We start from the raw sequence: 24,581 nt of genomic DNA, 5'->3' as shown, positions 1-24,581 counted from the left end.
GTTTCATATTATTGATACGGTCAAGACATCTATCTGTTCGGTTTATCGCCAATTTTTCCTTCCCGCGGCAGCATCCCAGGGTGGGCCATGCTGGGCTGGGGGTTGATGAGGCGGAGGAAAATGAGATTGGCCTGGGGGTAAGGGTTGTCCCGGGGCCATGGGCATGGAATGATGTGGAGGAAATGGGGGGTAAACACCCGGGTTCATGTTCATGTTCATCCCAGGAGGATAAGGCATGCCGGGCATGTGTGGGGGTGGGGGTGGAGGCCAGGTGCCGTGAAAGTTGGGTGGAGGTGGAGGAAACCCTGAGTGAGGCGGAGGTGGAGGGGGATGACCGTGTATTGTTGGGTGTGAAGGTTGATGAGGAGGCGGAAATCGTGGGGGTGATGGTTCTCGGGGAGAGTAAGAGCTCTCACGGCTGCGTGAGCGGGAGTCATAGCGGCGACGTGTTTGGTCTCTGCGTGATCTGGACCGAGATCTTGAATCACTTCGATTACTGACAGAGCTGTCGCTGTAGCGCCGGCGTTTATGATTATTTCGAGTTCCGCTAAGGCTTCCACTCCGACTGCGAGAATCGTCGTGTGTCTTTTTCATCTGCTGGCAAAACGTGCGACTCCAGCCGTAATATGTTTCCCCATCGATAATATCCCCCGTGATCTCATCCCTGAGGACGGCCTGCCCCAGCTCGTCGATGTCCTCTTCCCCGTCCTCTTTGGCAAGATCATCCGTTCCATATATCCGATCGACATCTTCCAAGAAATCCTTGAGAGCGTGAATCAGCGTCGCATCCGCAGGCCCTGCCAGGAATTGGAGTGGCTTGATGCTCTCGGGCCGGAGTGGTATGGCGGAGTTGGGGATGATATGAGGGATCAGATTGCCGGCGGGAAGGTCATAGTATGGGGTTGATGGATCACCATGAGTCGATGGCATGACAAACGGTGCATCTTTGCCAGGTGGCTTTGGGATGGTGTCACCGGCTCGGTCCTCACTGTATGATGGTGGTGCTTCCGATGAAGCGGAATTCTGCACCACCACGCGCAACTTCTGGACATAGTCGGAACTGAAGTATCCGTGCTCGGACCAGATGTCTAGCAGATCATCTAACCGCCGATGATGGCGGGGGTGTTTCTTCCGATCATAGGCAGCCGCGTGTCCAACCAAGTCCACCAGGTAGGGCTGCAATGTCCCGCTCACGGTGGAGAAGGTGGCCATGGTGTCGAGGTGGTACTTGCTGTGGTGCAACAGATCATTGAGGAGATAGAGTATGTGGAGCCGGCGGCGCTTGGCTGAGGGTTTGGTGGCCTCCGCAAAGGAGCCGGCCAGCGCAACCAAATACTTGGCTAATCCTCCTACGCGGCTAGATGACGAAGCGACATAGTGAAGCAACCATGCTTTGCACGTCTGTGTGGGGCCGAGAGCATATTTAGTAACTCGGATGTGAGAGGCAGAGAGGCTGTCACGGTTCAGACCTGGATATTTGCTGGGGTGCACTGCGACAGGACGCGGTCGAGGGAGGCATGGAACGCGGCAATGTCATCGCGTGGTACCGACGTTGGATCCGGACGCAGGAGACCCGCCGAGAAGGCAGCCTTTGCAATGGCGATCTGGTGCGCCGCCATTGCTGGTGGTGGCAGTGGAGATGAGGGAGAGAGAGAGGATGAGCTCTGCGAGATATTGGGATCGGCCACGTGACCGGAACTATACTAGAGAGATGATCAAAAGATCACATTGTTGATTCGTATTTCCTTGTATTAGCTAACTAACTATTCAACTATTTACTTCGTTTTTTGGACTTGTCTCTACACTGTCAAGCATGATCTGCCGTGACACCCGACACAGCCCCGGCCCCTCGGCAGATCAGGCTGCCGCAAAGCCGCCCGCCGATTTGCACTTTATCCACCGCCACTGCAGCGGGTATTGCACCCCCATCCTTGGCTGTACTACTGTTTCGGCCGGCACTTTGCGAATTTGGACCCCGCCATGGCGTGAGGGTGTATCCTCACATAGCGTTGCCGACCACCCGAAGCAGATCATCCTACCGCATGCGATCAGGCCATGCGGGGGGCACTGTTGCGCCTTGGCTGCCCTAACTGAATATAAATAGCCCTTGGCCCTCGATGATAATAATAATAATAATAATAATAATTCTATACCCCCGTTTACGACAGTTATTCTAAACAGACTCCCTAAATATGTCTACTATCGCCGCCCAACTGGCTCGCCCTTCCATCCGGCACTTCTCCGCACATCGTCCGCGTCCGGACTCTCGCGCCGCCCGCGCGGTCGCTATGTCCTGCCTCGTGTCGGGTGTCGTCCTGCCCTTTGTGCCCCCCGCGCTGGAGAGCTCGCGGGAGAAGAACTCGGGTTATCCCAACCACAATAAGTGAGTCTCGTCGAGCCATACCCAGACATCGTTCCCGTTGCTAACGTAGATATATTACAGGCCGCATCCTCCACTCTGCTTCCATGCGCGTTGATTTGTGATCTGCATATATAAGAGCGTTCGTCTGGGTGCTGGCACCGAGATAGACAAGGCGGTGATGCATTATGTCTACGGCGTTTGGGAATATTGTTTTTGGTGGTGCCATTATTCTGTACTTCGAGCGGGCCTACGCTGGTGGGTTGATACCTTGTGTGATGTGATAATTTGAGCATGAAGACCATGGCTTCCCGGGGAGTTTCTGCGCATCCGGGGTAGATTAGAACGCTTCCTAGCGCATTCTATTTGTTTTGGAACGAATAAATGGTAGTACAGTATACATGACACGGCATCTGATAATTGGCACCGCAGTATCGAGTCCAGTGATTATACGTCATAACACAAGGGCACCTCTCAGCTGAACCGGTTCCCCCGAGGCGGCCGGAACGGTTCTGCGGCTTCGTATTTCCCTTTTTCCGCCACGCGGTCCTTCTCGGTCATGGGTTCGTGGCGGGTAGGGGCTGGGTCGTGAGAAGCTTCCGCGCTGGGTGAGGCAACGTCGTCCGCGGCGTTCTGGAACCGCGCCATATTCGCGCGTTTCAAACTGGCGTCATTACCTGGTGTCGGGGTGGTGGGCGTGGAGAGCGTGGCTTGTCGGCGATGGTCGTCTTCCATTGCCCTCATCTGCGCTTTGCGCTTGACCTCGGAGTCAAATCTCGCCGCGCGGTCTGCGTTGACGGACTTTTTGGCAAAATAGTATGCCCCACCGCCGGCTGCGGGAGAAATGGGTTAGTATCTGACAACCTGAAGATCATTCGTGGTGGTTGTTCAGCGCTTACCGACACACAGGGCACCCCATCCAAGCCTATTGTTTCCGAGTCCGGTCAGTCATTTGGGCCTCTTTCGGGTCTAGTTCTGTACAAGGGAAGCTTTTGCTCACCAGGTGGATTTAATCTAGACAGTAAGCAAATTTAGCAGCAGAGCGATAGCAATGGTGAACGGGACATACCGTATTCATGGTGGTGTTGCTCGTGAGGTGAAGAAAGAAAAGCACGACTACGTCAGTCGGAGCTAGGCCAATCACGGGTTGGACGCCTGAGGCATACAAATCACTTATCAATTGGTTGACTCATCGACGTCGTGCTTTCTTTTCTCACTCCTCCTCTCAGCGCCTTCTTTGCCGGGTCTCGACATCTCTCTCGTCACTGTCGAATCAATACCCCCCAGTTTATTCACCGTCTCTCGCCTGGTTCCTGCGACCTGCTTCTCTCGTGGAATGCCGAACTGAAACTCTTTGAACGAGGCGTGGAGCGCCTCTCTGGACACTCGACTCTCGAGTCGGTCCTCCCCAGAAGTCTTTCTCCCCGAGCGTCAGTGGGCTATTAGACAACGCAGCAGCCATGCCGATTAAACGCAAGGCGGCTGACAGTAGGTTCCTCAGGCGATGACTCCCATGCCAGACGCTGACCACTTCAGGCGGTCGGTCCAGTAGCGCATCGAAGCGTCAAACGCCCGTCCCGGACATTTCCAGCAGCGACGAGTACTCGGATCAGGATGATGTGCCGGAGGAGAATAATTTGAAAGGTAGAGTTTGGTGGTCTGTTCACTTGCAGTGATCCACATGCTAAAGCTGGCGGTTGAAAAGAGGTCATCAGCAAGTTTTCGCTGGAGTCATTCAGCAAGAAAGCACAGGCCCAGAAGACGGATCCCCGATTCGGCTACAAAGACCTCTCCTTCCTCCCTCTCAAGCGCGACCACTACAACCGCCCTCTATGGATCGAGCCGGTGAAAGGCACGATTACCCTCGAGAGCTTCTCCCCCCTGGCACCTCAGGCGCAGGATTTTCTGACCACGATCGCCGAACCGCTTTCGCGTCCGACCTACTTGCATGAATACCGCTTGACCGGACATAGTTTGTACGCGGCGGTGTCGGTTGGTCTCAAACCACATGATATCGTTGCGTTTCTCGATCGCCTGTCCAAGACCCCGATCCCCGACAGCATTCGGTCATTCATCGTCGAGTTCACCAAATCTTATGGGAAGATCAAAATGGTTTTGAGGCACAATCACTACTACGTGGAAACGAGTGATCCTTCAATGCTGCAGCGCTTGCTGAAGGATGAGGTGATTGGCCCCCAGCGAATCGAGAGCACTGAAGGCATCATTGAGCGGGCTGCACCGAAGATGGGCGGCCTTGTGATTCCCGGAACAAAAGATGCTGCTGGTGTCAGAGAGACAGGGACTCAGCAGGAAAATTCCACGGCCAGAGACCAGCCAGAGGACGCAGAGGCTGTCAACTACGGAATCGACGATGTGGGCGAGGACGAGACGGAGGAAGCAACCACGTACAGCTTCGAAATCCCGGCTGCTGGGGTTGAGGTGGTCAAAGCCCGGTGTCAAGCGATTGGATGTCCTGCACTGGAAGAGTATGACTTCCAAGGCGACACCGTCAATCCCAATTTGGATATGGATTTGAAACCCGCCGCGCGCATTCGCTCATACCAGGAAAAGAGCTTGAGTAAGATGTTCGGAAACGGACGAGCAAAGAGTGGCATTATCGTCTTGCCGTGTGGTGCTGGTAAAACCTTGGTGGGAATCACTGCAGCAGCCACCATCAAGAAAGGCACCATTGTCCTTTGCACTAGCTCCATGTCCGTGGTGCAGTGGCGGAACGAATTCTTGCGGTGGACGACCATCGACCCGAGTGACATTGCTATCTTCACATCGGACCACAAGGAAAAGTTCAAGCGATCGACCGGGATTATCGTGTCTACGTACTCCATGGTCTCACAGACCCGCGCCCGGTCTTATGATGCTCAGAAGATGATGGACTGGCTTCAGTCTCGGGAATGGGGTATGATGATTCTCGACGAGGTGCACGTTGTGCCGGCTTCGATGTTCCGGAAGGTCACGTCTGCGATCGCTGCCCAGAGCAAGCTCGGTCTCACAGCAACGCTGCTGCGTGAAGATGACAAGATTAAAGACTTAAACTTTCTGATTGGACCGAAGCTCTACGAAGCCAACTGGATGGAGCTAGCTGCCCAGGGCCATATTGCCAAGGTCCAGTGCGCCGAGGTATGGTGTCCGATGACGACCGAGTTCTACTCGGAGTACCTACGGGAGAGCTCGCGGAAACAGGCTCTGCTTTACATCATGAATCCGCGCAAGTTCCAGGCCTGCCAGTTCCTGATTGATTTCCATGAGAAGCGAGGAGACAAAATTATCGTGTTCTCGGACAATGTCTATGCCCTCGAGCGGTATGCGCTGAAACTGAACAAGGCCTACATCTACGGTGGAACGCCTCAAAACGAGCGCATGCGCATTCTGGAGAATTTCCAACACAATGAGCAGGTCAACACCATCTTCCTGTCGAAGATCGGCGACACCTCGCTGGATTTGCCTGAGGCAACTTGTCTGATCCAGATTTCGTCGCATTACGGTTCGCGTCGTCAAGAGGCCCAGCGACTGGGCCGAATCCTGCGAGCCAAGCGCCGGAATGACGAAGGATTCAATGCATTCTTCTACTCGCTCGTCTCCAAGGACACCCACGAAATGGTCTACTCCGCCAAACGGCAGGCGTTTCTCATCGACCAGGGCTACGCCTTCAAAGTCATCACACACTTGCAGGGAATCGACAAATTCGAAGGGCTGTCGTACTCCACCCCTGCGGAACGACGCGAACTCCTGCAGGAAGTCATGCTGCAAAACGAGTCGTCCGCCGACGTGGAGCAGGTCGCCGACGATCTGTTCTCGATGCGCTCGGGCAAGCGTCAGGGTGCGAAGAAGCCGACCGCGAAACGCAGCGCGGCCACCCTCAGTGGTCTGGCCGGCGGCGATGACATGGCTTATATCGAGTACAACAAGAGCAAGAATAAGCAGCTGAAAGACAAGAGCCACCACCCGCTGTTCAAGAAGATTGAGCGCGACCGCTTACGGCGCAAAAAGGACCGTGAGACGCAGGCGAAGCAGGACTGAATTGATTAGTTGTTGGCTTAATCCAGACTGAGAGCATGATTATTATAACTCCTCGGCCAGATGCATCGAGTGACAAATTGGCGCGCCTCATTTGTATGTTAGAACCAACCATGATAAACCCAAAAATAAACCCTGCATGATCCAGATTCTTTCGAGCAGGGGTCTGATCGACCCGAGTCAAAATACGAACGACCAGCCTGGTCGATATTAGAAATCATGCCTCAGTGGACCCTGATCCAGACGTAGCCTAGCCCGTGCCAAACAAAAAAACCCCCCTGTAACCGTCGCAGAGCGAGCATCATGCTGACTCGATGGGGCATCGGATGACGTTGTGTCGTGGCAACGGGAGGACCGAAAGCCCGACTCCCCGCGTTCTGGCTCCGATGCTTCGATCGTACGGGGGTTGTGGTAGGCGCACTCGTATTCTTGCTTTTTTCTCTGCATGATCTGCCCATGGTTGTACACTAATCCTTATGGTACACTGCTCGACGTGAGGGGAGGTAGGGTAGATCGTCCATCTATATAAGGGAGCTATGCTACCCCGGATTGCGGGCTTCCTTTCCGGATCGCTACCTCGGAGACCAGCTTCCATTTTGCTTTCTAGTACTACGACCAACCACGCTTTTGGCTTTCGCTTTTCTTCATACAACTACATGGCGACCGCTACCAAAATCCATCTGTCGCCGCCGACGGACGCAGGCGTCTACAGCTCCGGTGTTAGGGAGGATGGCGCGCGGGCGGCGAGCGAGGTCTTGCAGGAGGATATGGCGGCGCATCACGTCTTTTTCAATAATGAGGGATTCCACAGTATGTTTTCATTCTCTACATTCATTGCATGCTACGAGGCTGACGCTGAACAAGACCACATCGTCCACCTTATCCTCAGCATCTATGCACTCGGCGCAGGCCCCGCAGAGATCAAAGCGGCCTACAAGCGCAATGCGAGCTACCAGAGACCGGTTTTCCCAACGGATACCAATCGCGTCCAAGCCATGCGCGACACGGCTACGTTTATGCAGTGTCTCGGGAAGGAGGAGAACTATTCTAATTTCCTTGCTTTCTTCCAGCAGGAGATCAATGCTAAGGGTGTTGGCGATGTGTTGAAGGAATATATTTTCAAGGGCGATGAGAGGGCTGAGAGCATGTTGTCGCGGCTGTATGCTGGTGAGTACTACATCTGTTCGGTCATTTCACACATCTGATTCAGTCCAGGCCTCATCCACCCGCTCATCCACCTGGGGTTCGGGCTCGAGTTTAACCAGCCGGCTATCGTGGCGCAGGCTCTTTCACAGGCGGCCGTCCACGATGACTGGATTGGGCGTGCGTTTTTCCTGCCTGCTGAGAAGATGGCGAACAGCACTGCCACACCTGGACAGAAGTCTCTGCTCGAAATCCTGGGTGAGATTCGTGCAGACAAGGCCCTGACGGAGAGTGTGCAGTGGGGGGACGCGAATAAGATCCGAGATGGGGTGTTGACGCGCGCCCCCGAGCGGATGTTGAGCTATGCTGCCAAGTACCGCGTGGCCGGAGATCGGATGAATGAGGCCCTGGCGGACATGATCAACACGGTTGGTGAGTATTAACTATTCACTTGATACCAAGCCAACGCCCGCTGACTGTGGTCAACAAGTGTACTATACCAGCGCCGCACAGCGACCAACCAAAGAGATCCGAATCGACTTCTTCTACATCCACTGCGTGAACTCGACGATTTTCTTCTCGAAGATCATCGACCTGCCCTTCTTGGACGAAGCGGCCAAGGTCCGCATGCTGGAGTGGAAAGGCCGACTGGATCTCTTGATGTATGTGTCTCGCGGGGCGCCAGACCTTCTCCCGAGCGAGGTCACCAAGTACCCCGCGAAAGACGATTGGGCCACCGTCTTTTCGCGCAGTATCACTCACCCCGGTGATGATGGGCATCTTGCCAAACTGGCGCGAGCGGTGGCTCACGGGCAGAGGGTCTGCCAGCCGTTTGAGAGTCAGCAGAAGATGCCGATTTCGGGAGATATGTGGCTGAAGATTGGGAATATGGGTGAGTATTTTGTCTTGCCTCTAGTTCCGAGCAGAATAATGGCTGATTGCTGGGTATTGTGTTTAGCCGTCGACTCCACTATTGCAGAGGATGAGCGGCCGATGTGGATCCGCTCCACTGGATTCGACGAAGCATGGGCACGGTTCAAGGGACGGGCTAACAACTTATGATTGATGGATGGTTTAGTAGGGGTGAACAGATGACAATTGTACTCCGTGTGATGTTGATCTTGTATTAGTGGAATAGTTGGATAAGTTGAATAACAAAGAAGGATCAAGAACATTGAAGATCACGTGGCCGAAGTGGGGCGATGGGGGACCCTCCCCAACAGCCGCAGCTTTTCAACACTTTACTTACTTCTTGACCTTATCATCCATTCTCGATCCATCTATCGTATCATGGCTCGCGATAACGACAAAGGCAAGGACAAGGACGCTTCATCTGCGCCCCGGCATACGGACGCCGACGACGAAACCAACCCGTTTGTCGCCTTCCGCCGCTTCGCCGATGAGCAGGTCTCGTCCATGCTGCAGTCCGTCACCGGTCTCCCCTCCACCATCTCGTCTCCTCATTCTGATCGCTGGGAAATATTCAACGATGACTACGGCTACAAAAACATGACTGCGCGGCAACGGAGCAGCGAAAATAGCTCTGAAGAGCCCGCCTCGGAGCGTGGCGCAAACGCCAGCTCCTCCAGAGAGCAGGACGATTCCTCACACCGCAACCCCTCTCCATCCCGTTCATCCCGATCACATCTCCCCGAAAACGATGATCGATGGCCCTCCCAGTCCTGGAAGAAGTGGCGCAATGGCTCTGCAGACTTCTTCGGTCTGGACTCATTCTTCGACCGGTTTTGGCTAGAGGATCGCTTCTTCCCCTTCTCCTCTCACTTCTTCCACCCGCATCGCACCTTCTTTATCCCGGATATGTTTGAGGATACCGACTCGCCTACCTGGCCAATCACCTACATCATGTTTAGCCCTTACTCTCCTCTCTACCTCGAACGTCAAGCCCAGTACCACAAACACCGTGAACAGGGTGTCTTCACTTCGCTCGTGTCCACTCTGCGCCTAGACTCAAACCGTGACCCAGCGGAACCTCAGTGGCGAGAAGCTTTTGAGGATCTGCTACGACTTGAGAATGGGAAGCAGATGCTCGATCGCGATATATCGGCTGTCAGTAAAACCGAGTCCGGGTCAGACTGGGTACAGGGTCTGGTTAAACGTGGTAGCCTGGGTGATCGATGGAAGTATGTGTGTGGCACAGAAAACCAGCCTTGGTCTGGTATCACCTTTACCGGGCCTAGCCGTGAGAAAAAAGAGTTGGAGGACAGCAACGAGAACGGCCAACGGGGGACCAAATCGGAGGTGCCAGAGACCGAGCTCGACTTGTACAATCGTTTCCTGCAGGATATCGAAGCTCGGGAACGTGACTTTTTCCAGGGTGGTGAAAGTCCTTTACTGCGCTTCCTCCTCGAGGAGCGCCGACGCCAGCAAGAGGAGCTCGATCAGTACCGGAGAAGTGTTCCGCGCGTTGAAGACGAACAGGGCAACGACGACACCGAAAGCTGGCTCGATCTCGTGTCGGGAGGAAGTCGCAAATCCGTCCCTGAGACTGTGAAAGAATCGGATTCTCCCGCAGACGCTACGTCCACGGATTCTTCGGCACTACAGCCACACGTGGTTTCTACCATGGTCCGCACGGAGCGCGTGCGCCTTGCTGATGGCTCCATACAGACGAAGACCGTCAAGACGAAACGGTTTGCCGATGGCCGAGAGGAGAACGATACTTCCATCGAGGTCACTCGTGCTCCTCGGTCTCAGCCCGAAGAGTCCCAGCTTGAACAGTCCCAGTCCGAAGAGTCTCAGTCCGAGTCGACTGAGTCTGGAAAGTCCAAAACTGGCTGGTTTTGGAAAGACGAATGAGAAACGCGGAGACCTGGGGTGGCTTGTCCTGTTGGTGCACTGGGCAAATGATAATGATGAAAATTCGACAATGATTGCATAATTGCCGGTTCTGGCATGATTTTGGGCCTTATAAGCATGGTTTTGGTTTTGGATGTGGATATTTGGATGGAGTCTACACGCTCTTTAGGGTTCCCTATCAGTCTCTCCTTCTGAGTCTCTTTTGGCTCTGCATATACTTCTCTTTGTTATCATACTTCATTTTGTTGAAATGTGAATCACTATGCAGCAGATATTCAATTAAATTGAATGGACACATCACATAGCATTATCACTCTCTATTAGACAAACCTAGTTGTCCCAAGTGCACACGTTCAGAAATCCCCGCTCAATCGGCCTTGACACTCTTCTTCTGTGCCCGCCCGGCAGTCCAGCCCTTTGATTCCCAGAACTTGACACTGTCCTCCATCTTCTTATACGCCCACGTGAAGGGAGGATCTAAAGTGACAATGGTTAGTTCTCTGCACCGCCATGAAGAAAAAGAAACTTACACAGGAACTGTCTCATGTCATGCCTATTATCCTCGGGCGAGTATTGCTCGGCGTGATCTGATTTCAAAGTCAAAAACATGCTTTTGAGGTTAGGATAGGTCGAAGGAGACTTACAGGAGGGAGTCAGAGTAGTCATCTTATGTCTGTTGATCTGTTTGATAGAGCAGTGGTCAGTTTCACTTGCCGTCTTGTCGCATGCTGGTTCATCCGTCATTATTACTTACAGAGTAGTAATAGAAGAAGTGGCGAGTCTTCTCATAGATCTCGCGTGGACTGTACTCATTGGCCCACTGGTGCAGCAGCTTCTCATACATCGACCAAGGACCCAGTTTGGCCACCTTTCGCAAATCTGGAATATTGTCAGTCATTATTTCCCCCAAAGGCTGGGAATGTCATCCACGTACAGCCAAACGTGCCCAGTTCGGCATAGGTGACGCCCATGTCTGCTTCTGTTTTCACAGTCAGTCGATATGTCATTCTCATCCCCCGGTCATGAGATATACGAACCGTCTGATTGTACGTAGGTCGCTGTGATAGGCTCCAGTTCCGCAGTCGGGGTCGCGTGCAAGAATTCCTCGAGGATCGGCAGGTCGAAATCGTGACCGGCCCAAGCGATGAATTTCTTGAGATCGACTTTGGAGATGGAACCGATTGGGTTTAACTATTACTATAATTTAGCAGACTTGTATAATGGCAACGGGTTTGGATAGTACTCACATCTGCGGAAGAAGCATCGTACTTTGTCAAATAACCTCTCAAGCTAATTCAAGGGTTAGCAAATTTGCGCGGCGAATGGTGGTGCGATGTGCATTTAGCGATCACCGATTGATTGACTGCATACCATTCTAAAACGACAGTCAGTATGATGATGATATTGAGCATATGGGTTCATGTCAAGACAACTTACCATCCACATTAGAGGATGCGAGAACCAAAAGCCCGCCGCCGCCGGGGCGCTGACGAACAGTGGGCAGCAGCGATGCAAACAGATATGACAGGACCATCCTAAGACGGGCTTGCACATTCTGCAAGGCTGCATTCTCAGCATGGCTTCCGCCGTGGACTTTGAACTTGGGCTGGAAGTTGGTGATCACAGTGAAGAGATTCATGATGGCGGTCACCACAGTGTCAAAGTTGAAATCGATGTGGTATGAGCCGATATCCGATGCCAGCCTCCTGGATCGATCCCTTGTCTCCTGACCCGAATTTTCCGTGCCCATGTAACTGGTGTGGAAGATGCATCTAGAAAACGGCATGAGTTGTGTCCACATCCAACTGAGAGTAAAACGTACTTGCAAATTTCCTGGCTGCTAATAGGGAGCCAGTCTGAGTCTTCTGGCTTCGCACAGAGCCGGCGGACATCCTTGATCACCTGTTCATTTCCTTCCTTCACAGCCTTCAAAACCTCGCGGCACATCGAGTGCACAATGATAGCGGTAGAGCAGCTATCAATGCCACCACTCAGCGGAAGAAAGAAACCCGCGGCGCCACATCTCCGAAGGTAGTCCCAAAGCCAGCAGGCAGGCCCCAAGGCAATTTCTTCCTCGGGAGCATGAAAACGGGGTTTGAAAGGCTCGGAAGTTGCAAGGCCAGGCTCCGCCTCTTCCCTTGAGCGCGATAACCTCATATCGAGGTCGAGGCGGACATAGGGCGATTGCTTGCTCGCCTGCAATCCGCGACTCGCGCTGCAGCGATAGGTCCGAACTGATTCAATGTCGACAGTCGCAGTGACAACTTCCACGTCATTCAATGAGAACTGCGATCCTTGGGCCACGACATCCCCATTAACCACGATCATTGCACAGCCGTCGTAGTACAACCGGTCACCGTCACAGCCTTGTTGGTTGGCATAAAGGTAGATACCGCCGCTCTATATGTTGTGAGTTTCAAGTTTCGCAAAGAATGGTTCTTGTTCATTACCAATTTCGTGGCCTGGGTGATCAGATTCACGCGAGTATCCAGTTTCCGGAGCTCATGATGGCTCCCGGAAGAGTTGGAGATAATCTCCACGCCTGAATAGTGTCAGAGATACCCAAGTTCAAATATTGATGACACTCACCCGCGAGACCATAGGGAATGTGAGGGCTGATTTTCATGGTTAGTGAGCGACTTCAAATGGTGTGGGCTACGTACCCATTAGGAGTGAACAGCTCCTCGCAAGTCTCTAGTCCCAAACAGGTATCCCTCGTGCTGATGACTGCATCGCCAAAAGGCACCTTGTACTGGCCCGTAATTTTGCCGACAATCTGTTCGAGGTAGTAGTCCTCAACCTCTTGCGGGCGCTGCCACGGCGTAAAGTGTCGGTGCTCTCGGTAGTTGCCGTCTACATCGAGGCACGTAATCTCAGCACGATCCTAGTCGGAATAGGAGCAAATGTACGAACCATTGGCGAGCCACATCTTAGGCCGGATCAGAATAATCTTCCGGTTGTAGAAAATCACCCTGGACAGACATGGCTTAGATGAACGATCGATCACAGTATTCCAACCCCCACTCACCGACAATTGTATCGGACATTCCTGTGTCGTACCGGCATGCCCACATCCACAACGATATCCTGACAGTCTGGGTGGTCGATGATGCGGGCCAACATTTCAAACGAGTGAAGGAAGGTGTCGCCCTCCAGGAACCCGTCAAGCACGCCATACCCTGGACCGAGTTAGGTTCCTTTCCCAAGAAGGACTGCAGCTCTGCTCAATTACCAGTGATCTCAAGCTCTGGGCCAACCCGCAGGGTGGCACCAGCTGCCTTGGCTTGGCGGATACTTTCGATGATGCGGGCTGCGTTACCCTCGAAGTCCAGGGCCCACTGATTGAGGGAGCTGGATGAGCGTTAGCAGGCAGCGTTGGCAGCGAACCCAGCACCGACGTACCATGTTGCTAGCGTGACCAAGTGCCCCATGGTGAAGCTGAGGGTGATCGCAGTTACCTCGTTACGGACTCAATTAATTCTCACCATGACATCGCGGATCACGTGTGTGGGGACAAAAATCCCCCGCTTGGCCTGGGTCTTGCGGCATTGGTCGGCCTTCCGGTCCAGCTCCGTGGGTTAGGAACCGTAATCTTAATACAGGAACTGTCTTCCTCGGCTGAATAATTGTCCCCCTCTCTTCTTCACTGTATTCACAATCACAATTCTTCCTTCCCTCGGTATCCGACCGGAGTAGTCAAGTACTTCAGGATGAGTTCGGCTTCTTCGCTCCCTGCCCCGGCGCATATACTCGCGGATTCCATGTTGTCGCGACACTTTGGCCGGGAGACGGCGAACTACTTCTCCAGTATGTCTGTCCCGGGTTCAAGCTCCGACTTGCAGAAACTAAATGAATTCAACCAGGCTCCCCCTGAACCGTCTCTCGTTTCTCCGTTCAGATCATCCTTTTCTATCCACGGCTCTGAAGCACCCGTCGACTCGATTCATCCTGCTGAACAACCTCGCGCCTCTGACTCGGTCATCCGCCGAGCTCTACTACGCCAAACATGAAGAAGTGGCCAAGCTGGTCCCCCAGGACATATTTGATAAGTCCGAGGAAGATATGATCAAGAGCTACGACTCGCGGAAATCGCATCCGACTCTGGTTTTCTTGGGCTTGGATGAAAACCAGAAAGCCGGCGGCATGTCATGGAAGGTCTACACCGGCACGCCGTACTTCGCGGTTGACGTGACTCCCAAGGGCTCGGAAGAGCAGCAGACTGCCGCAAAGGATATCATTGGAGCCATGGAGGCCAAGGGGCTGTCGTTCTTCCAGGCAAGAGTTATTACGACGTTGTCGGCTGACGAAGGTATGTCTACTCGACCAGTGGATTTTGGTCTCAATCGACTCACGTTCAACAGCTGCCATCTACGCCCAGTCGCGTGCTCTGATTGACTGGAACAGCCGGAATACTTTCTGTGGCACATGCGGCAACCCCACGTTGGCGGTCAATGCCGGTACGAAACGCGCTTGTCCGTCTACAGATGTCGCGCTGGTGTCCCAGGGCAAGTCCCAAGAGCGTCCAGCATGTAATACGCGGACTACGCTGTCGAACCTGTCGTTCCCCCGCACCGACCCCACCATCATCGTGGCTGTGGTGTCCGCCGATGCCAAGCGCATCCTTCTCGGCCGCTCCAAGCGCTTTCCGCCAGACTGGTACTCCACCTTGGCCGGATTTATCGAGCCGGCGGAGTCGATCGAGGACGCCGTTCGGAGAGAAGTATATGAGGAGTCGGGCGTTATCTTGTCGCGAGTCGTCATCCACTCGTCGCAGCCGTGGCCGTACCCGGCGAATCTGATGATCGGGGCGATTGCACAGGTCAGTGACCCAGCGCACGAGACGATTTCTCTCGAGCATGATCCCGAACTGGAAGATGCGCGCTGGTTCGATGTCGAGGAGGTGGAAGAGGCCCTGCGCATTGGAACGAGTGATTTGAGCGCCAAGGCTGGTCCGGAGTATAAGGGTGGTCTGCGACTGCCGCCTCCGACTGCAATTGCGAATCAGTTGATCCGGTCTGCTGTGCAGGCGGAGTATTTTGCAGCGAAGAATTCGAAGATGTGAAGGTGAAAGGAAGGAGGGTGTATATACTGCGTTTGGGTTGCAATAGATTAGACGTGTATATAGTTGATGATTCCAGATACCAAGGAGAAATCAAGACATGTCATTACATTCATTCCTAGACAAAATCCGAACCAGTCACCTCATATATTAGCGTACACAGTACCATCCCGAAGCTCATGAATGCTGCTATGGTTAGGAGACCCAACCTCGGTGTAGCGAGTGCCATCTCGCAATTCATGAATGGTCAGTCTCCGGTGACTCTTCCGTCGCCGCGTGGAACGGGACCGGGTTGAGCCACGTCGATCATCCCGCCAGGACAGACCCGGACTGCTCGAGTCGCTGGGTTCCATGCTGTCTCTGCCAATGGATGCTTGAAGCTGATTATCAGCTACCATGGCTGAGCCGACCTCCTGATACCACCGCCGTAAAGCGGATGCGTACGCCCGTTCCTCCGTGCCATATTCAACAGGTGGACCGTTCACTTGGGCATCAGGGCCGGAGCCATCGAACACAGCCCATGCACTGGACTCGACACTGACAAGCATGATTGCATGGTCGAAGCTTCGAACCTTGAAGTTGCGCAACAGGATGGCGTTTCCTTCAACCAAAGACGGCATCGCGGATTTATGAGCCCGGAAGATTTGGGCATTGAGCATTGTGCCGGCCATGGATGGATCTGTGAGTTGGATAGTCACGAAGTAATCTTTGGACCCGGATGTCGCTCGTGCTACTGGCGATACTTGATGGACCACCGAGACCGTGTCCACCAAAGAATTGTAGTGGTCGACGAGCGAGGCAAGTGGAGCGAAGTACGAGAGTTTGCTGCGTAACCCAGCCGCATGGCGGTCAGGAACCGGTAGATGAATTGCGGGCGGTGTCGTTGTCGCTCTGTCAGTTCCAGGCGGAGGTGAAGGTTCAACTCCCCCAGCACTGGCAGCAGGCTCATGGGCAAAGACGCTCTCTTGGGTAGGGTCGGGTGTCGGCAATTGTTGTTCATGTGAGAACTGGGGCAGTTGAGTCTCCCGCTTCCTCGCCGGAGACGCAGCTCCGTCGACTGAATAGCTAAGCTCATGCTCACGGTGTGTTTGGAGGTCGGTCTCGCCAGTAAGAATGGGTGAACGAGGCAGAGCCGGGTCGATCATAGCCTCCAGGTCGTGGGATACGATTTGGGCTTCGCCTGAGTCGTGTTGGTTCGAGTGAATAGCGGGACTCCATCTTTCCACTGGTTGGTTTTGGTACGTAAATTCGGAGTCGGCTCGAGGTGGGCCTTCAGGGGTTACCAGATCAAGACCAACGGATGTTGTAGCCGGCGGGTATAGTTCAGCAGTCATATCGTGGTCTTCTGCTCCAGCGAAATGGCTCTCTTCTCGTACCCGGGCGACTGATGCTTCCCGAATTGGGAGACTCATAACGTAGTGATCTTGTGCCAACTCATCCACGGATGACTCGTAATCTATTGGCCCAGGGAGGAACCGCTCTTGATCTTCCTCCATTTCATCGACCCATTGTTCTTCCACATAATCCTCAAACCCATCCTCGGGTCCACGCTCGGCCACTGAATACGCATCCGCAGGTCCATCAACCATCAAATCTCCCGCACCAGAGGATACGGACGGTCCGCGTCGGAATGGTTGGCTGATACGGGGCGGTAGTTGTGAAGGAGTAGATTTTGCCTGATCCGAAGCAAGCTCATCATCGCTGTCACTGTCTAGAACAATGACTTCAGGTTGGGGAGGTTGCGGCCGAGCCTGTTGTTGCCGGAATCGGTCGTCATCCTCCCCCTCTGACTGCGAGAAATCGTCACCATACTCCTCCGCTTCCTGCAACTCTGAATCCGCTTCTTCCTCATCGTACAGCTCTTCCTCATCGTACACTTCGCTTTCTTGTTCGCTATCACTTCCGTGACCACTTTGTTCAATAACCGATGACGCAACTGAGACCGACTCCGGATGGGTCCCATGTTCTTCTTGCACATGATCCTCCAGTTCCTCTTCGATATCTTCCATCTCATCATCTGCGGGATGTCCATCCAACGCTGGCTCGGGCCGTACATTTTCGGATATGTGGACACCAACTTCGATATCCTCCTCAGCATCAAATCCAGAGCCCTGGACGGATTCGACTTCATAGATATCGTCTTCCACGCGTTGAACATTTTTGGCATCTATTTGGCCCGAAACCAACGGTTCATCATCTTCATTTCCCCTGTCGGCTGCGAGGTCGATAAGGGCGGAGTCGCCGATAGATTCCAGAAGAGCGGCCCCTTCGTGATATGTTGGCAATTCGTGATGTTCACCGGCCAAAGTATCTTTCAGTAAAGAAGCCGGAGTCTGATGACGAGAGACCGATTCCGTAGGTTCAGTGGAGTCATGTTCTGTAGTTTCGATATCGTCGACAACTATCTCGGCCGCCTGTGGTTGGAATTTTGGTGGTGACACATCCGTCGGGAGATCCGCCTCAGTTGGTACAGTCGAGGGAGCTGTTTCTGCAGGTACAGATCGAACATTTTGTGCCTCTGTGGCAGCAGACACGGATGAAAAATAACCTTGGGGGCTGTTTGAACTTGAAACAAGCGGAGAAGGAATTGGCAGGCCGGGGGAAGGAATGGGAAGGAGTTGCGGCGTGTCAGTGGGGCGACGAAATATTCCACTCAGAGTCTCGTTCCCGGAAATGTCGATTGGTGCCGGAGGTTGAAGGGATTGCGCTGCGCGCCTCCCAATGAAGCTGGAAGCTTGATCAAGGGAGGGTTTCACGAAGACAGGCGGAGTCTCTGGCGCTGTATCCTCTCCATTCGTCTTGCCGGTATCTTGCTCTGCATCTTCCTCTTCTTCAAATTCCATTTCCCAGTCAACCGTACCCTCCCGTTCCCGGGGACTGGCCGGCTCATCCGCAACACGCCATTCGTCCCTATGAAGGCTGTACCTTGGTTTCTTCCTTCCCTTTCCTGGAACAAAACCATCTTCTTCTGCAAACAGATCATACGCAGTATCAAGTGTTCCTCCCCCCAGTGAAGATCGTGTAGACCGTACAAACGCGGGAGATCCCCACGAACCAACATCCGAGAGTGTCGGGGTTGCGCCGGGGGTCGTGGGCGGCGCAAGCTCCGTCGCATACAATCCAGGCTCGCGAGGTTCAACGGTCACGGTCAAAACAAGGTTCGATGATCGGTAGACCTGTACAAACGACCGTTAGCAGCTTTACTTTGTTGGTTCGCGTGGGACACGTGATACCTCAAGAGACACGCCATGGTCGAAATATGCATCCCACGCAACGAACCTCCCCGGAGTCTGCTGGGCAGCATCATTTGGAACCAGGCGCGAATGCTTCAAAGCCAAACGGACTTCGTCGCCGATTCCCACCGCAGACTCCGCGACCCTCTCCGCGACTCGACCGTGAAATGTGACCTTCACCTGTCCGTTCGAACGTCGTAGGCGGAAATCCGGCTCAGCTAGCAGGAGACTGAGCGACTTGGTAGAGGATGAGTACGGCCAGACGAGCGTCACAGCTGCATAGATACATTTGTGTTCCAGTTGATCGAGGGTCGGAGAGAGCTGGGCGATGGGGATCTTGCTCAAATGCGCCGGCGGCTTTGAGGCCGGGGGCAGATCGGTCGCGTCCATCATTGAGCCCGCTTTCGCATACGCGAGGGTAACATTTTGGAGTTCAGGGCATTTTTGAAGAGAGGCGTGGGCAAGGGCAGGAGGAGGGAAGAGTTGAAAATCACGGGTTGCATCATTGCGGTAACGATCGTGCCGTAAAATATCTTACCGTACCATTCCCGCCAATCGCGCTACACTTCAACATCTCCCACTCCGACTCACTCCATGACAGTCGCGCACTCGATCCGGCGAGTGGCCATCATTGGCGCTGGGCCCTCTGGGCTGGCCGCAGCCAAGTAAGTGATTTCATATATTTACCCCTAGCTCCGAAGGGACTATACTGACACTTGAGTAGATTCCTCCTGGCGGAGAAGTGTTTCGACCAGATTGACATATTTGAGCAACGACTCTCTGTCGGCGGTGCTTGGAACCCTACCCCAGGCAAGGCAGCGCAGTCTACTCCTGTTCCGCAAACCAAACCCCCTCCGCGGGAGGCGGATCTCTCCAATGGGCCAAATTTCACCTCTCCTCTATATGACAGACTGGAAACCAACATCCCGAAGGAACTGATGCGTTACTCCGACAAACCATTTCCCGCGGATGCTCAGCTCTTTCCCAAGCATCAAACAGTCAAAAAATACCTCGACGAGTATGCCGAGGATGTGAAAGACCTGATTCATTTTGGGACCAATGTCTTCCATGTCATGCTCAAGGATCTTCAATTAGGCACCTGGGATATAGCAACAATGAATGTCTACACTGGAGGAGTCAAGATCCGAACCTATGATGCTGTGGTGGTTGCCAGTGGCCACTTCAACATTCCTTATCTCCCAGATATCCCGGGGATCTCGGCCTGGAATCAGGCATACCTGGGGAGCATCTCGCACTCCAAGTTTTATGACACACCCGAGCCCTTTCGGGGGAAAAAAGTGGTGGTGGTCGGCAACTCAGCCTCGGGGCTGGATATCGGTGCTCAAATTAACGAGGTCTGCGAAGGCAAACTGCTGGTCTCTCAACGTTCAGAATCCTATCTGGCCACGGGTCCGAATACGGATAAGATAATTTGTCCCGAAATTGTTGAATTTTTGCCTCCTTACCGGCATGACCGAGCTATACGATTTGCGGATGGCCGCATCGAGGAACATGTCGATGCCGTTGTCTTTTGCACCGGCTATTTCTACTCTTACGAGTTTTTCCCTGCTCTCCAGCCACCGGTGGAAACCCACGGTTGGCGGACCGAGAATGTCTACCAGCAGTTGTTCTACACTCCGTATCCTACGCTCGTCTTCCCTGTCCTCTCGCAAAGGGTTATCCCTTTCCCCATGGCCGAGAACCAAGCCGCCGTTTTTGCTCGTGTGTGGTCCGGACGACTTAGTCTTCCGTCACGAGCCGTGATGGAAGAATGGGAGCAGGCCGAAGTGGCTCGGAAAGGAGATGGAAGAGCCTTCCACCTGCTTCCGTTTCCCCAAGATGCCGACTACCTGAATTTCCTCTACGATTGGGCCACCAGAGCTGCGCCACGGCATGGGCTTGAGAATAACGGCAATGGCAAACTTGGAACTTATTGGACCGAGCGAGAGCGATGGATGCGTGCTCTATTTCCGGATATTCGGAGAGCCTTTGTCCAGCGAGGCGAGCAACGAAGCAAGATCAAGCATATTGAGGAGCTGGGCTTTGATTTTGGTGAATGGAAACGGGCACAAGAGCAGCTCCCAGCCGATTCGATGCAGACCGATGGCCATCCGGTCGCTCTGCCCTTTAGATAGACGATAGACGATACCAAAGAACTGTAGTTTAGGCAATACTGATAAGCATCACGTGAAAGGCGGTGAGGTGACCCGCGGGCCTCCCGTCACCCGTCGATCTACTTCCCGCTTTATCTCTCCTCTCGCTCTCGCTCTCCTCGTCATAGTCCATTCACGCTGCTGGTTCGGGCAATTGCCGTCTCTGGGCGCAAGTGAAGCTGTGTGCGGGACCCAGGTCTCTCATGATCCTACATTAAGTATCGACCTCACGCCTCCATTTCTCCCTACCATGGCCCTCGTTACCTCTCAAGCACCCGTCGATCGCGCATGATGGTTCGAGCAGACACGCGATTTTGGCCTCCAACTGTTGATAGACATTGCAAACCACGTACTGACTCAGCTCCAGCTGGCACTGTATTTGCTCGTGTGTACAGTGACAGCAGTGAACTGGACGACGACGAGTGGCCCATCAGGTGTATTCTCCAGGAAACAGACACAGAATACCTGATCGACTGGGAAGGGCCCTACGATCCAAGCTGGGTGAGTTGTGAAAACCTAGAAACATTTCTATCGCTCAATATCTGCTATTAGATCCTTGGACTAACTCGAGCGCGCTGGCTATTCAATAGGAACCCAAAGAGAACGCCTCAGAGCTTGCTGTGCGAACTTGGGAAGAGAAGAAAGCGAGGCGTGCTCCAAAACGGGTGGAGCGAGACATCACCCAAGTCCACGGTCCTGCCTCGCCTTCCGCTTCGAGAAGAAGGGACTTGAAGAACAACGAACGTGCAGCATCCGAACACCAAAAACAGCCCAGTATCCGCGGCCGTACGGCCTTTTCATCGTCATCTTCCCCTCTAGAAATTGTTCCAGAGACACAATATTCTCCACAGGCCAGACAGAGTGCAGTTTTCGGGTCCTTTTCTCCAGAGACTCCTGGTGCTGGCCAGAGCAGTGTGCGTAGCGAAATAGGCGAAACACCTTCTCCCCGGCACGAGGAATTCAAAAGTCAACTCATACCTCACGAGTCCAGTCTCCCTTTATCGGCGTCCTTAGGGTCTGTTGAAGGCATCGAGTCCAATTTGAGCAGCTTGGTGTCTCACCACCTGACACAGAGTGACTCTTCTGCTGGTGTTTATCTCAGCTCAATACCAGAAACGGTCACGCAAGATTTGTCACCATACCGGCTTGATTCTGGCTCTCAATTCACAAGTCAACCGGCGCTCTCATTGCCTGAACCTACAGAGACCCAGCCGCCTGTGGAAGTAGTGGAAGACCAAGGAAGAAAGCATCCAGCAGCATCCATAAACGAAAACATGGACCAATACAATTCATGGGATCAGCCACGAGCCCCACGCTTTCCGGGGATATCCCAGACCCTCAGTGCTAGTGCAACCCCTTCCTCCGTTGGAGACGTCGAAGCATCCGTGCCTGTATCGGTTCCAGAGGCGACGGCCCCTCTTAGCGTCAGACACGACAAAGACGCTGTCACTCATTCCCACACTGCAATTCATCATGTGCATCCTGGACCTCTAATCCCACCGTCAGAACTCCTACACTCCGAACCATCGACAATGCAAACCATTCAGCCAAGCGAATTGACAGTTACAAACGTCGAGGAGAATTTACCAGGGTCAATCCGGCTTGGACCGTCTGAGTACGCAGTCACCCTTCCAATGGACTCTCGGGTGAAGGATTACTATGAACGAGTGTTGGCAGACGCTGCCACGAGTATTCGTGAATTTTTCTCTGGCGTTGACGACAACTCTGGACTACCGGCCGCCAAAGTGAGTCCATGTCACATCTAATAAGCTTGCGCTAACATTTCGACAGAGAGAGGAGCTTCTGGCGAAGATGCATGAAATGCTCACGCAATTGAATAATGTCTCAACACATCCGGACCTTAACATTCCCGAACATTTGAAAGGAACAGAGTCTCATCTCGCAGAAGAGGGGTTGTGGGCAGAGTACTCGAGTGCAAAGTTTCTTTTTCTCGGCTATTTGATAGAAGTCGCGAACGTGCTTGACTGGCATTTTATTTTGAGGGTGCATGACGACAAGGCCCAGAGATTGCTAGAGCGCTATCTGCAAGGCAAAGGCTTTGCGTATACCCGACCTCGTGAAGAGATGGGTGGTGCCTTGGAAGTTTCTATGGCGAAAGAATCTCTGAGTTTCGGTATCCATTCCACCGATAGCGTTACGGACCTTTACAAGCCTCCTATTGCCATCCTGGCTTTGACCCCATCGGTCAATCTCAGGAGCATATGCATGCAGCACATCAGAACCACCTACACGCGGAATGAGAGCTTGCTTCCCGTGATTTGGTTGTTCGTTGCCAATGCTAGCGAACACATCGAGCATTGTCTGCCTGACCTGCCATCACTCGACCGACTCCGTCTGCTCATTCAGTATACCGCCGATCTTCATGATGCAGTGGGCGACCTCCAAGATGACGCACTCGGCGTACATGAAGATGTCGATGGGATTGTCAGTTTTCTGCTCGACATCTTTGAGCCCTGGCCACTGGCTCTCATCGAGCCTTTGCATGCTGTCTCGATGGAAGAGTCAGACGAACCAATCTCGTCGTCTGATGAACCTGCTGCACCGACTCAGAAACGCGGACTGGTGAGTTATAATGCATACTTAATATCTACAGTTATTTAACCCTTTCATTACAGGATGAGGAAATTGGACTGCAAACAACAAAGCGGCCGCGGGTTGACGCATCTCAAGAGATCAGCCAATTGACCCAGTCATCCAAGCACATGAGTCAAACCTTGGACCGGGACCTGCAATCGCTGGAGAAGAACCTCGTTCAAATGAAGAGCGATCTCACAACCGAAAAGGAGCAACTGCGGAAGGAACTGACCCAAACGCTCTCTCGATTCCAGGAATTGGAAACAGCCATGAGCGTACTCCAGCATCGTTACGAAAGTCGATACAAGGAATTCCATAAAATGCGTCACGAGCGCGATCATCTAGCCGAGAGCAAGACTTCACTCGAGCAGCGCATCGAGTCGCAGAAAGAGAGCATCGCGAAGTTGAAGGATGAACGAACGCAACTGAAACGTGATCTTGAGCAAGCCAGACAAGAACTCAAAGAGGGAGGAGGGAGCATGGCAGAATTGGAGACTGCACGTGAAGAAATCCGGCGCCTGGAGAAAGAGAACACCAGTCTCGAGCGAAAAGCAGACTACGAACGAAACCAGGCCGACTACACTCGCGAGCAATACCAGAACGCATCTACAGCCGCCGCTCAATCCGGGACCGAGGCTCGGCAACTACAAGAGGAGAATGAAGACTTGAAGCGTAAGGTGGAAGGCAACGCCATTCGCCTCCGCGAGCTCAACATCCAAAACGACACCGCTCGTCACCTTGCCCGAGTCGAAGAACTAGAGTTGACCCTCGTTGCGCGTGATGATCTCTTGCGCAAGAAGGAGGAGGAGCTTCGGGAAATTCGCAAGAACCGCCCTTCTACCCGCTCAACCAGCACTCAACCACGAAGCCCTAAATGGGCTGCCACCAGCCGTCCCACGAGTCCCGGAGCCAACGGCAACGGCAACAATGGCCTTCCTGGCAGGGGGAGCGCGTTGAGATTTAGCGCTGAAAGGCCATTTTAAAAGTGTTCGACCTTCTCTGCCTCTCTCTTGGCATTTCTTGCATCCTGGTCGATGACTTGCCATTCCGCATAATTGATCTATGACGTTTACATACTGGCATGGCGGATTCCAAATTCAGGATCCTCACTCACCCCTGGCCCCCAATCGACCCAAATCCTGGCTTTCCCCCAGCACACTCGTTATGACCTTGCATTCGATGGCGTCCAT

At 53.4% G+C, this 24,581-nt stretch overlaps 11 protein-coding genes across 11 annotated transcripts; 7 read left to right on the top strand and 4 right to left on the bottom strand.

Annotated features, from left to right (window-relative positions):
- Positions 1-42: 42 nt before the first annotated feature.
- N7474_000306 (RNA polymerase II-binding domain-containing protein) lies at positions 43-1,619 on the bottom strand (the record flags this gene model as incomplete). The annotated part of the gene is made up of 2 exons (XM_057191721.1): positions 43-1,401; positions 1,470-1,619. The coding sequence occupies 2 exons, from the start codon at positions 1,617-1,619 to the stop codon at positions 43-45; spliced, it is 1,509 nt and encodes a 502-aa protein (XP_057056674.1).
- Positions 1,620-2,192: 573 nt separating this feature from the next.
- Positions 2,193-2,477, top strand: N7474_000305 (uncharacterized protein; the record flags this gene model as incomplete). Its single annotated transcript, XM_057191720.1, has 2 exons — positions 2,193-2,383; positions 2,444-2,477. 2 exons carry the CDS (start codon positions 2,193-2,195, stop codon positions 2,475-2,477), a joined length of 225 nt encoding a protein of 74 aa, XP_057056673.1.
- Positions 2,478-2,833: 356 nt separating this feature from the next.
- N7474_000304 (uncharacterized protein) lies at positions 2,834-3,437 on the bottom strand (the record flags this gene model as incomplete). Its single annotated transcript, XM_057191719.1, has 4 exons — positions 2,834-3,192; positions 3,259-3,284; positions 3,360-3,373; positions 3,429-3,437. The coding sequence occupies 4 exons, from the start codon at positions 3,435-3,437 to the stop codon at positions 2,834-2,836; spliced, it is 408 nt and encodes a 135-aa protein (XP_057056672.1).
- A 382-nt stretch (positions 3,438-3,819) lies between these two features.
- N7474_000303 (TFIIH/NER complex ATPase/helicase subunit SSL2) lies at positions 3,820-6,394 on the top strand (the record flags this gene model as incomplete). Its single annotated transcript, XM_057191718.1, has 3 exons — positions 3,820-3,847; positions 3,896-4,003; positions 4,065-6,394. The coding sequence occupies 3 exons, from the start codon at positions 3,820-3,822 to the stop codon at positions 6,392-6,394; spliced, it is 2,466 nt and encodes an 821-aa protein (XP_057056671.1).
- Positions 6,395-7,047: 653 nt separating this feature from the next.
- On the top strand, positions 7,048-8,596 carry N7474_000302 (questin oxidase family protein; the record flags this gene model as incomplete). Its single annotated transcript, XM_057191717.1, has 5 exons — positions 7,048-7,201; positions 7,256-7,550; positions 7,602-7,966; positions 8,025-8,426; positions 8,493-8,596. 5 exons carry the CDS (start codon positions 7,048-7,050, stop codon positions 8,594-8,596), a joined length of 1,320 nt encoding a protein of 439 aa, XP_057056670.1.
- Positions 8,597-8,824: 228 nt separating this feature from the next.
- N7474_000301 (uncharacterized protein) lies at positions 8,825-10,351 on the top strand (the record flags this gene model as incomplete). The annotated part of the gene is made up of 1 exon (XM_057191716.1): positions 8,825-10,351. One exon carries the CDS (start codon positions 8,825-8,827, stop codon positions 10,349-10,351), a length of 1,527 nt encoding a protein of 508 aa, XP_057056669.1.
- A 367-nt stretch (positions 10,352-10,718) lies between these two features.
- N7474_000300 (glutamine-dependent NAD(+) synthetase) lies at positions 10,719-13,782 on the bottom strand (the record flags this gene model as incomplete). The annotated part of the gene is made up of 17 exons (XM_057191715.1): positions 10,719-10,828; positions 10,882-10,938; positions 10,996-11,032; positions 11,106-11,230; positions 11,286-11,330; positions 11,389-11,542; positions 11,599-11,641; positions 11,723-11,726; positions 11,789-12,123; positions 12,174-12,751; positions 12,802-12,893; positions 12,941-12,966; positions 13,015-13,204; positions 13,265-13,323; positions 13,380-13,530; positions 13,584-13,702; positions 13,754-13,782. The coding sequence occupies 17 exons, from the start codon at positions 13,780-13,782 to the stop codon at positions 10,719-10,721; spliced, it is 2,154 nt and encodes a 717-aa protein (XP_057056668.1).
- Positions 13,783-14,061: 279 nt separating this feature from the next.
- N7474_000299 (NAD(+) diphosphatase) lies at positions 14,062-15,413 on the top strand (the record flags this gene model as incomplete). Its single annotated transcript, XM_057191714.1, has 3 exons — positions 14,062-14,162; positions 14,215-14,660; positions 14,713-15,413. 3 exons carry the CDS (start codon positions 14,062-14,064, stop codon positions 15,411-15,413), a joined length of 1,248 nt encoding a protein of 415 aa, XP_057056667.1.
- Positions 15,414-15,553: 140 nt separating this feature from the next.
- N7474_000298 (uncharacterized protein) lies at positions 15,554-19,033 on the bottom strand (the record flags this gene model as incomplete). Its single annotated transcript, XM_057191713.1, has 2 exons — positions 15,554-18,586; positions 18,644-19,033. The coding sequence occupies 2 exons, from the start codon at positions 19,031-19,033 to the stop codon at positions 15,554-15,556; spliced, it is 3,423 nt and encodes a 1,140-aa protein (XP_057056666.1).
- Positions 19,034-19,237: 204 nt separating this feature from the next.
- Positions 19,238-20,778, top strand: N7474_000297 (putative flavin dependent monooxygenase; the record flags this gene model as incomplete). The annotated part of the gene is made up of 2 exons (XM_057191712.1): positions 19,238-19,308; positions 19,368-20,778. 2 exons carry the CDS (start codon positions 19,238-19,240, stop codon positions 20,776-20,778), a joined length of 1,482 nt encoding a protein of 493 aa, XP_057056665.1.
- A 309-nt stretch (positions 20,779-21,087) lies between these two features.
- N7474_000296 (uncharacterized protein) lies at positions 21,088-24,374 on the top strand (the record flags this gene model as incomplete). Its single annotated transcript, XM_057191711.1, has 4 exons — positions 21,088-21,297; positions 21,438-22,541; positions 22,597-23,379; positions 23,463-24,374. The coding sequence occupies 4 exons, from the start codon at positions 21,088-21,090 to the stop codon at positions 24,372-24,374; spliced, it is 3,009 nt and encodes a 1,002-aa protein (XP_057056664.1).
- Positions 24,375-24,581: the final 207 nt, after the last annotated feature.

This window comes from Penicillium riverlandense (genome assembly GCF_028828495.1).
Source record: "Penicillium riverlandense strain IBT 135883 chromosome Unknown utg000001l_segment0_segment0, whole genome shotgun sequence".
Taxonomy (NCBI): domain Eukaryota; kingdom Fungi; phylum Ascomycota; class Eurotiomycetes; order Eurotiales; family Aspergillaceae; genus Penicillium; species Penicillium riverlandense.
The sequence above is the reverse complement of the archived record's forward strand: the minus strand, read 5'-3'. Positions and strand labels throughout refer to the sequence as shown.